Source organism: Mytilus edulis, chromosome 7 (genome assembly GCF_963676685.1).
Source record: "Mytilus edulis chromosome 7, xbMytEdul2.2, whole genome shotgun sequence".
Taxonomy (NCBI): Eukaryota; Metazoa; Mollusca; class Bivalvia; order Mytilida; family Mytilidae; genus Mytilus; species Mytilus edulis.
The window spans coordinates 47,492,746-47,508,609 of record NC_092350.1 but is presented as its reverse complement, the minus strand read 5'-3'; the positions used below and the strand labels follow the sequence as shown (position 1 = coordinate 47,508,609).

Sequence of the window (15,864 nt, the reverse complement as noted above, 5' to 3'; positions counted from 1 at the left end):
CAAACTTTACATACAAGTTCTTCTGACTTTATTCAGTTTGTGAGTTCATCGCGTCGTTTTACACATCACTAATGTCTAGAAAAAAATGTTTTTAATCTTAAATGTTCACACATATGTGTTGTGGTATTAGGAAAGTAGTAAACAGCCGGATATCAATGTTCTTTTATAGGGAATAACTAGTTATATCAAATCTAAATTCAAATCAACCATTATTCGCAAGTATTATTTATGAAGATAGTTAGTTTAATTCTAAATGTAAAAGTTGAATATTTGTGCTTCCTTGCACTGTTTTATTTTTTTCTTTATTAGATGATTTAATCAATATTCACTTGAAGTATTTAAAGTTTGCTCTTCCTTATAAAGACGAGGGTCATATGACAAAATATTGTTTTTCTTCCTTGTCGATAGAACACGGTGGTAGTATTTAGGAATAGGTAAATATTAACTCATCATAATCTTAATTTGTTAAACTATTAAATTAAAACCATTACATTTCGTTATTAACATTATGCATAAAAGTTAGGACTCGATTCATATTTCTAACTTTAGAAATATCACACAGTTGTTAAAAATTACAGATAATCCGATTTGCTGTTTGTTGATGGTATCCCTATCCACTACAACCCGAAACACCAATTTCGGTTAATATCGTTATTTAAAGACAATAAATAACGCAATGATTTGAATCCCCCTCATCATTTAAATAGATCAATTTCCTAAAAATGGGTTTGCCATTGCTTTTATTGTCATTGTTGCGCCCAGCCTGAACTATTGTTGAAACCAAAGTTTCATAAGCAAAACTATGTAGCAGTTTTAAGACGACACAGCCGAGTGCTATCAAATCGACAAAAGGATAAAAACTTGATGAAAAACATCTTCGATTGCACATGACTAACAATGCGTAGAACTCTATGTTGTTATAATTGGTGTGAAAACCATAAGTATGCATATATGAATACATGGATCCGTTGCTTGATTGAAACCAAATGCTAAATGTTGCATGCATATGTAGTCCAAAATCTAATTAGAATTTGAAACAATTAAAATTGAGAAAGGAAACGGTGAATATGTCTTAGGGACAACAACCTGATCAAAGAGCAGCAAACAAAGGGAAGTTAGGAAAAAGACAATGATAATATAAATTAACAAAGGACTATTACATGTACTAGCAGTTACTGACATGGCAACAGCAGACTTAAATTAATCTGATATAAAAATCAAGTATAACCACACTCGAAAGGGGTTTAGCATAATACGTTCATAAAACCTAAGAAAATAACATTACCTGTATCATACCAACGACTGGTTTAACAAAAAATGTAGTTGACCACAATATATTACAAATGTAACAGTGACAAATGTTTCATGCATATTCAGGACGAGACATATTAACCATTAAGACAATTGGGTAACTGTTATTTGTTTATGTCAGTCTAGGTACTGTTAATTTATCATCATATACTGTGAATTCGAGTCAGTAAACAATTTATTCGAATAAGACTCATCCCTACTAACATTGTCAGGCTAACGCAAGTGATTTTGTACTTTTCTTAAATTTATGTAAGTTAGTATAAAAATACCTCATGGCAAACGAGTTATTTAAAAGTCTAAACTGACGAGGAAGTGTCAACAATGTCTCATGAGAAAAAGTATTGTGCCTTACTATTTATTTCCTTTTCATTCTTAATCGTCATAGGTTTACTGTACACATACACCATGGAAATCCCTTTTATGAAGAAACTTTCATTGTATCTTCACTAAAATCAATATTGACACTATCTAAATTGTTTGTGGTTTTCTAATATTATCGTAATAATAAAATTCCTCAATAATAAAGGGAAAACTCAATTTTTGTTCAATATTTTAGAAAGAGAAGTATAGTTAGATATATAGTTATAGGAAGATGGGTCGTCAGTGCAAATGAGACAACTCCCCATCCAAATAACAATTTATAAAAGTAAACCGTTATAGGTCAATGAACGGCATTCAACACGGAGCCTTGGCTCACACCGAACAACAAGCTATAAAGGGTCCCAAAATTACTAGTGTAAAACCATTCAACTACTGTGCATCAGATTCCTGACTTAGGACAGGTGCAAACATTTGCAGCGGGATTAAAGGTTTTACTTGTATCAAACCTTCTCCCTTTTTCCTAAAACAATAGTATAACATCACAACATAGAAATACACACGATATAGTATCAATTGGAAGGATTAATTCAATTAAAAACGTAACTTAACAACACAATGAAAGAATTAATTTGATCTACGATACTTGAATGCAAGTACATAGTTAACATTCAAGGCCAAAAAGAAAACAAACAATCCAAATTAGCCATGGAAAGACACCATCCCTTAGAAAAAAATCGCTTTTGAAGAAACCGGTTTTCATAATATAAACAGGTAAATGAAAACTTAGATATAGCATGTATTGATCACAAATATATTTGTTTTAACAAATGATAAAAACCATTTAGGACTTTTTCTCATTAAACCTTTAAACGTTGCTTTAAAAATATTTGGTAAACATTACATTGCATTACACCAAAATTGAGGATTAATAGAGGGATACAAAAAGCCTTATACAGTATAAAATTGAGAATGGAAATGGGGAATGTGTCAAAGAGACGAAACCCCTACTAAAGCAGAAAACAACACAAGACCATCGATGGGTCGTCCGGTGTAATACCACCATTGAATTTCCCCTTTTAGTCTTTGTTAAATTTGCACTTTTCAAAAAACTGTGACAAATTTATCTTCATTTCAAATAAAGAAATACTTGGCATGAGTGAAGTTTTATCCTGTCCAATACTATAGAAAAAATGCACATAACATTTCATTGCATATAAGGAAATAAACATCACTGGAAGTTAACTAATCAAATTTCTCCCCTTATTTAACCTGTGTACAAGATTTAGAAACCATGTAACCTCAAGTATTCAAAATATTCTATAGAAACACCTAATAAATAAAAAATGGTGCTTTGAAATACCCAAGACATATGTTTATGACACAGAAATATTTTACTGCAATAAAATTTTGGATTAATTACCTACAACTTTCAAATTCAAGGGAATATTTTTTTTTCGACCTATTTTCGTATACAACTTGATGTGACGTATCATGATTTGGTGGTATTACACCTTCAAACTAGCGAGAACACCCTTGCACCCAGGGGCTGACCTCAGCTGACCCCTTTAACAAATGTGTATGATGTCAGAGAAAATGAACGCCTTACTAAACTACAAAACATATAATTGAACTAAAATTTAAAAACATACAAGATTCACAAAGCTAAAGGCTTCTACTAAACTAGAATGTGTAATAGTTTATAAAAAATGGACGTCAATTGCACATATGAATTAACCAAAATTGAAAAAAAGAACAAACAAGGGAAGTAATATAGCCAGAGTTTCCTGATTGTTTGTGAACTTTGGTCTTTCAGATTGTTTAGCGGTGTCATTATCACTATTTGAATCCTACGTGTTATACCTTGCAACTTATATATACCAGTTATAACTTACAGTCAGTGTGTTACTATAACAAATAAATGTTTTATAGGAAAATGGAAGGTGAATCCCCAGCATGTGGCATCTGCGATTCCAGACATATTTCTAAACCTTCAAAAGCATGGTGTTTTGAATGTAATGAAGGACTCTGTGAGGAATGTAAAGAACATCATATCCTGAATAAAGCATCGAAAAGTCATGGTATTATACCTGTAAACGAATTTCAAAAGTTACCTGTAAGTGTCCTTCAAATTGAAGATTTCTGCAAATCACATGGTAAACGATACCAAGCTTACTGTCATAAACACAAGTCTTCTTGTTGTTCAAAGTGTCTCATAGGTGGCCATAAGAACTGCAAAGATTTTACAGATATCAACGATGTTGTCTGCAGAATAAAGTCGTCCAACATGATGTTGGAAATCGAAAATTCAATGCGGGAACTTATTGATAATTTACAAAGAATCCAAAAGAATCGCGCAGGAAATCTATTATCTTTAAAACTACACAGACAGACGATTGAAACGGAAATTCAGATAGCTAGGCATACAGTAAATAACCACTTCGATCGTCTTGAAAGAACATTATTAGAAGAACTCCATATAATTGAAAATGATGAAAGAAAGAAAATAAACAAAATTTTGGCTTCTGTAGAGCTGAAAGAAAAGGAGATAGATGAACTTCAAAAAAGTCTTGCAATAACAAAGCAGCATGCATCCGACCTGCAAACATATCTTATCAGCAAGCAGATTGAACATGCACTGATGGAATCAGAAAGCCTCATACAGTCCATACAAAATAACGATGACCTTTCAGATGTCATCATCTCTTTTGAAACCAATGATATAATGAAAAGTCTCGAAAATATTAGTCAATTTTGGAAAATTGTTGTTCAGACCAAACAAAGTGATATTTCATTAGTGAGACAGAAAAACAAACAGACACAGGCCAAAGGTGATATTGTCACCAAGTGCTATCCTGATCATCAGTACGAAACGATAAAAACTGAAGAAGGTTTGTTGAAACAATATTTAAGTTTTTGATCTTTTGCACGACAATGCCATGACAACTATTTAATAGGTCTCACCACTTCAAAATATTTAACGTTCTGTTGTGAGCGGGGTTTAAACGACTATGATGGCTATCGTCCAGCAGGAGTTTACTAAGTCCAAAACAAAGGAAACTTAACTTGACTATGTTGACCGCCATATACCTATAAAGAATCAAATGCAACGATTTAAGTACATCCAAATAAATAACTCATTGTAAAGCTGAAATATAACTCTTTCTTATAAATTTAGTGAGTGAAAATGGCAAATTCAGGTCAAATGGTAGAAAACATTTGTTTTCATTCCTTTAATCAACCATACACAAGCTACAAAACCGTGTCTCTGATTTTTGAAATATGCTTTCAGTAAGAAGATATATTGATTTTACTGCTTGGTACCATACCCCATTTCAGTTTTCATCTATAGAGACCTATGAATTCATTTAGAAACAAATTATCATTTCCAGGAACCGATTTGTAGTAGAAACTCCCTTTAAGCACATATATCAAAGTCAAACCAAATGGTGCTATTTTTTGTTTGCTAACAATGCTCATGAAAATAAATTCTGAAAAAAAACTGAATTTCCTCCTTAGAACCCCTTTAAATGCAACATACATACAAAAATCACACTGAGACTACCCCAGAAGTGTTTTGACACTATCCCTTTATCAATTGAACCACACACTTTGTGTCTTTCATCCTATAATTTTTACAATAGGTGTGCACTAGTACTGTCCAACACTAACTTGGCATTTGGCGGGAGTTGACGTGATGTCGTAGTTAGATATTAACAAAGCACCGTCTCTGGTCAGACAGTCTGAGACAATAGAATAACAGGATTTACCCACTGCATGTATATCAATATTTAACATTCTTACTATTAAGAATAATTTTCATTTGTATTTTAATTAAGGAATGACTGTAATTTTTTTTCTGTCTATGAAGAAATAACATAAAAAATTGGTGCACACTGAATAACGCGCGAATAGACAGAAAAAATATTACAGTCATTTCTTATAATTTAATTCTAAATTCAATTTTAAACCGTAGAAAACCTTGAAAAAACGTTGATGACGTCACGGTTACATGACTAAATTATGTCTATGGTCTGATAACAAAATAACGTCAGCCAATCAGAAGACGCGTTACATCAAAAATTAAATTATATAGAAATATAATATGACTGAAATTAGATAAAATTTTCATAAAAAGATCAAGACCATTCCCTTACTGAAAAATAATTACTACATGATTTTTGAGGTATATGTAAAATTCACATAAACTTAAAAATTGGTAAAAATGCCTAAACTCCTAACAGAAGACACACTCATTTAAATGTAGAAAACCAAAGAGAAGAATTTATACAGGCAGTCAGGGGCTTTCAAAGATACTTATTCATAGTTTTTTTTGGAGCCTGCGACTTTTGTCGCAGAAAGCTCGACATAGGAATGGTGATTCGGCGGCGGCTGCGTTAGTTCACTTCATAAAAGCTTTATATTTTAGAAGGCGAAAGACCTTGATGATTCATACTTTGTATATAGATGCCTTATGTGACGAAGTGTCCGTCTGTCACATGTTTATTGTCATTGACCTTATTTCATGGTTCAGTGACTACTTGAGGTCACCCAGTCCGTCAGCCAGTTTTCATTTCATGGATCAGTGAATAAGATTAAGATTTGGTTGTTAAATCCATATCTCAGATACTATAATCAATAGGTCTATTACATTTGGTGAATGAAATGATTGTGAGGTGTACATGTCAAACTGGCAGGGCTATCTAACCTTTACCTCATTTTCATAGTTAAGTAGTTATAGTTTAGTTTTATGTGTATTTGTCTTTTTTTTTCGTATACTGTATTGAATAGGTCTACTTTACTTGGGTATATGGAATGATTGTAATGTGTACATGTCCAACTGGAAGGTATCATTTGACCTTGACCTCAATGCCATGGTTCAGTGGTCAAAGTTAAGTTTTTACGTTTTGGTTTTTTATTTATACTATATGCAACAGGTCAACTGTATTTGGTGTATGGAAATATTTTATGATGTACCTGTTATTCCCTTCAGCTTTTATTCGACATTGACCTCATTTTAAGGTTCTTTGCTTAGTGTTAAGTTTTTGTGTTTTGGTCTGTTTTGGTTTCTTAAACTATACGCTATAGGTCAACTACATTTGTTGTATGGAAAAATTGTAAGCTCTATATGTTTGCCTGGCCTGGTTTATTTGACCTTGGCCTCATTTTCATGGTTTATTGGTCAAAGTTAAGTTTTCTTGGTTAAGTCTGTTTCTTTAAAACTATAAGCAGTAGGTCTATAAAATTTAGTGTATTTAATAATTATTAGGTGTATATGTATTTCTTGCTTGGTTTATATGACTTTGACCTCATTTTCTTTGATCATGTTTAGTTTATGTGATAGGTGTAGTAAAACTTAATATTTCGGGCTATCAAATAGATCTTTGCTTAGTAAAGAAGGCGAGACATTTCAGCGTGTGCACTTTCATTTTGTTAGATTTTATTAATTTTAGTCTTTTTTTCTTTTCATATTTTTTTCTCTCTCTTTAATTTCCATATTATATAAATCACCTGTTTGCAATACAATGAGATAAGACCACACATCTGTCTTGTGGTCCGTGAATAATAGCTAGACACTGTTATCAACAGATGATTAGCATATTGACTCCTCTCAAATGCCTATATATTTAGATTGATTACCATGTGCTTTTATTTACATAACTTCAATATCAATTTACACGTTGTTGTGATGTGACTTTTGGATTTTTACAAACGGTGCAGAATGATACTTACTTAAAAATTATATGATAACACATATCTTCCAAAAACCATTGTTAGACTGTACTACAGTACTTGCAACCTTAGGCGTTACTATTTCAGCGATCAGTCAGCGGTCATCGATCAGTCACCGATCAGTCAAGTTCGCGTCAAACTCACGTCAGCAATCCGTCAGACTTATAGTAAAGGTAATTGACTGATCGGACTGATCGGACGGATAGTACTGATCGACCTTGATGACGGATTGAACTTTAATACGTCACATGATAAACTAATACAAATTACGGAATCTTAGTTTCGTTTAATCTAATTAAAATGGCGACTCGTGAAAATCGAACGTTCAATTATACATTTTGTTTATTAATTATTTAGCAAAGTTTTATGAATTGAAATGAGAAGAAATGTACAGATAAAACCTAAATTAAAATATCATCATTAAAGAATGGTCTTTTTCGTTTTATTTAGGTTATATATTTTCAAAACCGGCGAGTTCTAAAACGGTGTCTACATCGCGGTTTTTATTTTATTATTTTCCAAACATTCTCGGGAAAAACAAAATGAAAGAATCAGTTATTGAAAATGTAGTCTATTTTTTTTCAATATTTAAACTTTTTGTATCCTTATCATCATAAAATTTAAAAAAACAACTTATTATAATCACGGACTTTCTATATTCTCGTCACAATCGATTAAGCATTTAAAATAACAAATTACAAAGATAACTGCTGTATTTTTTAACAAGAAATAGAAATAATTTTAAACAATGCAAACAACATTACATTATATTTTTCTGATAGTCTTTTTTTTTTTAATAAAAAAGATAACTACTCCTAAACAATAAAAAGTACATCATTACATCTCAATTCTAATTAGCAGACTTGTCTCAAGATGGTAAAATAACTGATTTCAAATAAAATAGTATCATCTTTAATGAAAAGAAGAATAATTTTGATTATTTTAAACAATGCGAACAAAATTTTAGTATGATTTCTCTGACATTATTTTAATTTTATATAAAAAAAAACTATTCTAAGATAAAAAGTACAAAATTCCAATGGCGGTCAATAATTTTCAGTAAAATGAAAAAATTTTGCATTTTAGGGAACGCGTACAAAAATTTAATATCTTTTTCCTTAAAGTAAGCATGTTTTATGAAGAACAGCCAATCATGATGTACAAAAAGTACTGAAATCATGTGACGTTATTATTTGTATCAAAATAATTCAATAACTACATTCTTATTCCACAAAAACAAAAGTTTAAGTATTTTAATTTTCATTATATCTCAATTCTGATTAGAAGACTTGTCTCAAGATGGTAAAAATAACTGATTTCAAATAAAATAGTATTATTTTTGATAAAAATAAGAATAATTTTGATTACTTTAAACAATGCGAACAAAATTTTAGTATGATTTTTCTGATATTCTTTCAATTTTATGAAAAAAAAACTATTCTAAACTATAAAAAGTACAAAATTCCAATGGCGGTCAATAATTATCAGTAAAATAAAGAAATATTTGCATTTTAGGCAACGCATACAAAAATTTAATATCTTTTTCCTTAAAGTAAGCATATTTTATGAAGAACAGCCAATCATGATGTACAAAAAGTACTGAAATCATGTGACGGTTATTATTTGTATAAAAATAAATCAATAACTACATTCTTATTCCACAAAAATAAAAGTGTAAGTATTTTAATTCTTTTTATATCTGAATTCTGATTAGAAGACTTGTCTCAAGATTGTAAAAATAACTGATTTCAAATAAAATAGTATAATTTTTGATAAAAAGAAGAATAATTTTGATTATTTTAAACAATGCGAACAAAATTTTAGTGTGATTTTTCTGATATTCTTTTAATTTATGAAAAAAAACTATTCTTCAATATAAAAAGTACAAAAATCCAATGGCGGTCAATAATTTTACTGAAATCATATGACGGTTTATAATTTGCATCAAAATAAATCAATAACTGCATTCTTATTCCACAAAAATAAAAGTTAAAGTATTTTAATTCTCACTATATCTCTATTCTGATTAGAAGACTTGTTTCTAGATGGTAAAAATAACTGATTTCAAATAAAATAGTATCATTTTTAATAAAAAGAAGAATAATTTTGGTTATTTTTAACAATGCGAATAAAATTTCAGTATGATTTCTCGGCCATTCTTTTTATTTTATAAAAAAAAAACTATTTTGAACTATAAAAAGTACAAAAAATCCAATGGCGGTCAATAATATTTAGTAAAATGAAGAAATATTTTCATTTTAGGCAACACTTACAAAAATTTAATATCTTTTTCCTTAAAGTAAAATTATTTGATGAAGAACAGCCAATCATTATGTACAAAAAGTACTGAAATCATATGACAGTTAATAAAATGCCTCAAAAAAAAAAAAAAGTTTAAGTATTTTAATTCTCATAATATCTGAAGAATAGTTTTGGTTATTTTTAACAATGCGAATAAAATTTCAGTATGATTTCTCTGCCATTCTTTTAATCTTATGAAAAAAAACTATTCAAAACTATAAAAAGTACAAAAATCCAATGGCGGTCAATAATTTTCAGTAAAATGAAGAAATATTTGCATTTTAGGCAACACTTACAAAAATTTAATATCTTTTTCCTTAAAGTAAAATTATTTTATGAAGAACAGCCAATCATTATGTACAAAAAGTACTGAAATCATATGACAATTAATAATATGCATCAAAATAAATCAATAACTACATTCCTTTTCCACAAAAATAAAAGTTTAAGTATTTTAATTCTCATTATATCTGAATTCTGATTAGAAGACTTGTCTCAAGATGGTAAAAATAACTGATTTCAAATAAAATAGTATCATTTTTGATAAAAAGAAGAATAATTTTGATTATTTTAAACAATGCGAACAAAATTTTAGTAGGATTTTTCTGATATTCTTTTAATTTATGAAAAAAAAACTATTCTTAAATATAAAAAGTACAAAAAATCCAATGGCGGTCAATAATTTTCAGTAAAATGAAGAAATATTTGCATTTTAGGCGACACGTACAAAAATTTAATATCTTTTTCCTGAAAATTAGATTATTCTATGAAGATCAGCCAATCATGATGTACAAAAAGTACTGAAATCATATGACGGTTAATAATTTGCATCAAAATAAATCAATAACTGCATTCTTATTCCACAAAAATAAAAGTTAAAGTATTTTAATTCTCACTATATCTCAATTCTAATTAGAAGACTTGTCTCAAGATGGTAAAAATAACTGATTTCAAATAAAATAGTATTATTTTTGATAAAAATAAGAATAATTTTGATTACTTTAAACAATGCGAACAAAATTTTAGTATGATTTTTCTGATATTCTTTCAATTTTATGAAAAAAAAACTATTCTAAACTATAAAAAGTACAAAATTCCAATGGCGGTCAATAATTATCAGTAAAATAAAGAAATATTTGCATTTTAGGCAACGCATACAAAAATTTAATATCTTTTTCCTTAAAGTAAGCATATTTTATGAAGAACAGCCAATCATGATGTACAAAAAGTACTGAAATCATGTGACGGTTATTATTTGTATAAAAATAAATCAATAACTACATTCTTATTCCACAAAAATAAAAGTGTAAGTATTTTAATTCTTTTTATATCTGAATTCTGATTAGAAGACTTGTCTCAAGATTGTAAAAATAACTGATTTCAAATAAAATAGTATAATTTTTGATAAAAAGAAGAATAATTTTGATTATTTTAAACAATGCGAACAAAATTTTAGTGTGATTTTTCTGATATTCTTTTAATTTATGAAAAAAAACTATTCTTCAATATAAAAAGTACAAAAATCCAATGGCGGTCAATAATTTTACTGAAATCATATGACGGTTTATAATTTGCATCAAAATAAATCAATAACTGCATTCTTATTCCACAAAAATAAAAGTTAAAGTATTTTAATTCTCACTATATCTCTATTCTGATTAGAAGACTTGTTTCTAGATGGTAAAAATAACTGATTTCAAATAAAATAGTATCATTTTTAATAAAAAGAAGAATAATTTTGGTTATTTTTAACAATGCGAATAAAATTTCAGTATGATTTCTCGGCCATTCTTTTTATTTTATAAAAAAAAAACTATTTTGAACTATAAAAAGTACAAAAAATCCAATGGCGGTCAATAATATTTAGTAAAATGAAGAAATATTTTCATTTTAGGCAACACTTACAAAAATTTAATATCTTTTTCCTTAAAGTAAAATTATTTGATGAAGAACAGCCAATCATTATGTACAAAAAGTACTGAAATCATATGACAGTTAATAAAATGCCTCAAAAAAAAAAAAAAGTTTAAGTATTTTAATTCTCATAATATCTGAAGAATAGTTTTGGTTATTTTTAACAATGCGAATAAAATTTCAGTATGATTTCTCTGCCATTCTTTTAATCTTATGAAAAAAAACTATTCAAAACTATAAAAAGTACAAAAATCCAATGGCGGTCAATAATTTTCAGTAAAATGAAGAAATATTTGCATTTTAGGCAACACTTACAAAAATTTAATATCTTTTTCCTTAAAGTAAAATTATTTTATGAAGAACAGCCAATCATTATGTACAAAAAGTACTGAAATCATATGACAATTAATAATATGCATCAAAATAAATCAATAACTACATTCCTTTTCCACAAAAATAAAAGTTTAAGTATTTTAATTCTCATTATATCTGAATTCTGATTAGAAGACTTGTCTCAAGATGGTAAAAATAACTGATTTCAAATAAAATAGTATCATTTTTGATAAAAAGAAGAATAATTTTGATTATTTTAAACAATGCGAACAAAATTTTAGTAGGATTTTTCTGATATTCTTTTAATTTATGAAAAAAAAACTATTCTTAAATATAAAAAGTACAAAAAATCCAATGGCGGTCAATAATTTTCAGTAAAATGAAGAAATATTTGCATTTTAGGCGACACGTACAAAAATTTAATATCTTTTTCCTGAAAATTAGATTATTCTATGAAGATCAGCCAATCATGATGTACAAAAAGTACTGAAATCATATGACGGTTAATAATTTGCATCAAAATAAATCAATAACTGCATTCTTATTCCACAAAAATAAAAGTTAAAGTATTTTAATTCTCACTATATCTCAATTCTAATTAGAAGACTTGTCTCTAGATGGTAAAAATAACTGATTTCAAATAAAATAGTATCATTTTTAATAAAAAGAAGAATAATTTTGGTTATTTTTAACAATGCGAATAAAATTTCAGTATGATTTCTCTGCCATTCTTTTAATTTCATGAAAAAAAAACTATTCAAAACTATAAAAAGTACAAAAATCCAATGGCGGTCAATAATTTTCAATAAAATGAAGAAATATTTGCATTTTAGGGAACGCGTACAAAAATTTAATATGTTTTTCTTTAAATCACGATTATTTTATGAAGAACAGCCAATCATTATGTACAAAAAGTACTGAAATCATATGACAGTTAATAATATGCATCAAAATAACTGATTTCAAATACAATAGTATCATTTTTGATAAAAAGAAGAATAATTTTGATTATTTTAAACAATGCGAACAAAATTTTAGTAGGATTTTTCTGATATTATTTTAATTTTATGAAAAAAAACTATTCGCAACTATAAAAAGTACAAAAATCCAATGGCGGTCAATAAATTTCAGAAAAATGAAGAAATATTTGCATTTTAGGCAAGCGTACAAAAATTTTATATGTTTTTCCACAAAAATAAAAGTTTATGTATTTTAATTCTCATTATATCTCAATTCTGATTAGAAGACTTGTCTCAAGATGGTAAAAATAACTGATTGCAAATAAAATAGTACAATATTTGATAAAAGGAAGATTCATTTTGGTAATTCTAAACAATGGGAACAAACTTTTAATATCATTTCTTTTAATTTCATGAAAAAAACAACATATTCGAAACTATTAAAAGTTCAAAAATCCAATGGCGGTCAACAATAACCAATTTCTTAGAAATAAGTTCATGTTAACTGAGTCATATAATACAATTATGTATTATATGTCTCTGATGTTTATAATATTTAATACGAAAATATTAATCAACACAAACAATTTAACGTTCTAAGCATCTTATTCTGTTAAACTATTTTTACTTTTTTATTGCAACTAATTTTATTACAAATTATAACGTGTAAATTAAGGTGTCTTCGTAGAGGTCCGCGTTCAGCGATTGTAAAAACTGTGGAGTTCGGTTTACATAAGAATTTTAAATATATACGTATCCGTCCGATCCGTGCATAAATTTAATTTACTGATCGATCGGTGACAGTTGTCAGGGTAACTCTCACATAGGTTATTTGACTTATCTGACGGATCCTATGGGTCACCGATCACCGATCACTCATCAATCAGTCAAACATCCGTCACCGATCATTCACCGATCAGTCAAGTTCACGTCAAACAGTAACGCCTAAGGTTGCAAGTACTGTACTACCTTAAATAGATGATTTTTACATTATACAAAATATTCAACATAAAATCACTCGGTTTCATAATAATAACGAGTATTTTTTTCAAGGGGACCTTTTTTCTCTAATTGGAATGCACTGAATATTATGTGTTTTTCATTTCAGATTCTTGTTTCATTGTCACTGTGAAACCAGCGAATGATGCCTTAAAATTTGGATTAAAGGGGCAATACAGACTGTGCATTACGACAAGTGGTTTTATATTAGAAGACATTCAGAAAAAGACACCAAAATGCTGTTGGTCATTCAATATAGTACGAAAATTTGGAAAAAGAGGAATCGAAAACGAGTTTGAAATCACTGTAGGGAGAAGGAATATTTTAGGTGAAGGTACTGTCGTATTGTTGTGTAGTTCAAAGGATGAACCATATCAAATATCTTGCATTGCAGAAAACATTATGAAAAGGATGAAATCAAAGGTTAAACATTGAATTTCGAGGATAAGGATTAAAATTTAAAACAAAATTATGTCTTTGGGAATGATTGCTACTCTTGCTTTGACGTTTTGTCAGACATTTGGAATCCTCCGGTGTTATCTATGTAGTGCCAATACATTATTTGCACGTTACCCTTTCTTTTCTTTTAATTTTTTTCTATTCCATATAGTTCTAAAAGCCTTTTTTAAATCTTATAAAATACTTCTTATTTATCATAGCTTTGAGACAATAATGTTCCAATGTTAGATGCATGAAAACTCTACAGTGGATCATTTCCTGCAAAATTTCAATTTATTATATCTCAAAAACAAGGACATAGACCTATAATTGTTTTCTGCTTTTATAGTTAAGCTTTTGTTACTGACGCAACACACATGTTGGTGATTTTTGTACTAAGATCATACTTTATACTCTAATAAGTACATTCATTCTTACTATACTTGTTGAAAAAAAAGAACATCTGATGTGCCTGATCTTATTTATCAAATCCGGATTATTGAAGTCGCACGAATTTATTAATGTGAAATTTGAAACCCATAAATACTTTTTTCAGGGTTTTCTTTTTCGTTAAACAGTATATTCGTTCAAACCATATCCACACTCTAGACAGTTTTAAAATGATGCATCTCGATGTTTTCGATACTGAGCAACGAAAATATGAATCAACGCTTAAGAAAATTGCAGACAGTGAAACATGAACGTGCTGTAATCAGAAAATTTGACGTTAGAAATTCTTCTTACTGTACTTCGAACAATGATACAGGTAGACAGAATTTTGTGAGCATCAATGACCAGATCAATATGCTTTGACAACACCTGAACAATAGAATTTTGATTATGTATCATTTTCAAGGCATGTTTAAGGCCGAAACGCCTACTGTTAATTATATCGACTATTGCCATGGCAGACAGATTCATGTTTCCAATAAACTGATATGCTGACTATCTTTTATGGTAATATTCTTTGAAGAACAAACATGTCAGTATTCCCCTCAGAAGCTTGCAAAACCTTTAAACAGACTTATTAAGAAGGGATTTAGTTACAATACTGTTGTCAGGTAATTAAAAATTGCATATTTTGGCTTTTATAATGATTCACTTATAGGGTTTTGTTTGTATGTCTGTCTGGTGGTCTTTTTTGTGTGTCTGATGGTCTTGTCGGTCTGGTGGTCTTATCTGTCTGCATGTCTGTCTTTCTGGTGGTCTATCGGGTGGTATTGTCTGGCTGGCAAATGTCCATGACAAAATCCAGATCAAGTTCGCATTTGTTTGGGTCTTATGAGTTTGTCCATGCAATTCTCTTATATGCTAGATACGCTAGTCTGTGTCCACACTTGTTTCATTCCATATTACGTAAACGTATTTGCAAGAAGTTCTTCCCAAAAATTGACATCGTTATTCAGGTGTTCAACCTTACTGTGGATACTCGTTTAAAGAGATGTTTGGTAAAATATGGCCAGGTGATAGCAACTCAGATGTTCCGTTAATTTTCTTTCTAATGTTAAGATAATAGAAGGAACGAACCATCTTTTTATGTTTTTAAATATTTGGTGCG

The 15,864-nt window shown here is 29.0% G+C and overlaps 1 protein-coding gene across 1 annotated transcript; it reads left to right on the top strand.

The window, feature by feature from the left end:
- Positions 1-333: 333 nt before the first annotated feature.
- On the top strand, positions 334-14,744 carry LOC139481648 (tripartite motif-containing protein 66-like). The gene is made up of 3 exons (XM_071265094.1): positions 334-434; positions 3,562-4,520; positions 13,978-14,744. The coding sequence occupies exons 2-3, from the start codon at positions 3,566-3,568 to the stop codon at positions 14,301-14,303; spliced, it is 1,281 nt and encodes a 426-aa protein (XP_071121195.1). The 5' UTR covers positions 334-434; positions 3,562-3,565; the 3' UTR covers positions 14,304-14,744.
- Positions 14,745-15,864: the final 1,120 nt, after the last annotated feature.

Bases quoted from the DNA above. Each gene is read 5' to 3' on its own strand.
- LOC139481648 (XM_071265094.1), top strand. From the start codon at position 3,566: ATGGAAGGTGAATCCCCAGCATGTGGCATCTGCGATTCCAGACATATT. The intron at 4,521-13,977 runs GTTTGTTGAAAC...TTTTCATTTCAG, and splicing joins AACGATAAAAACTGAAGAAG to ATTCTTGTTTCATTGTCACT.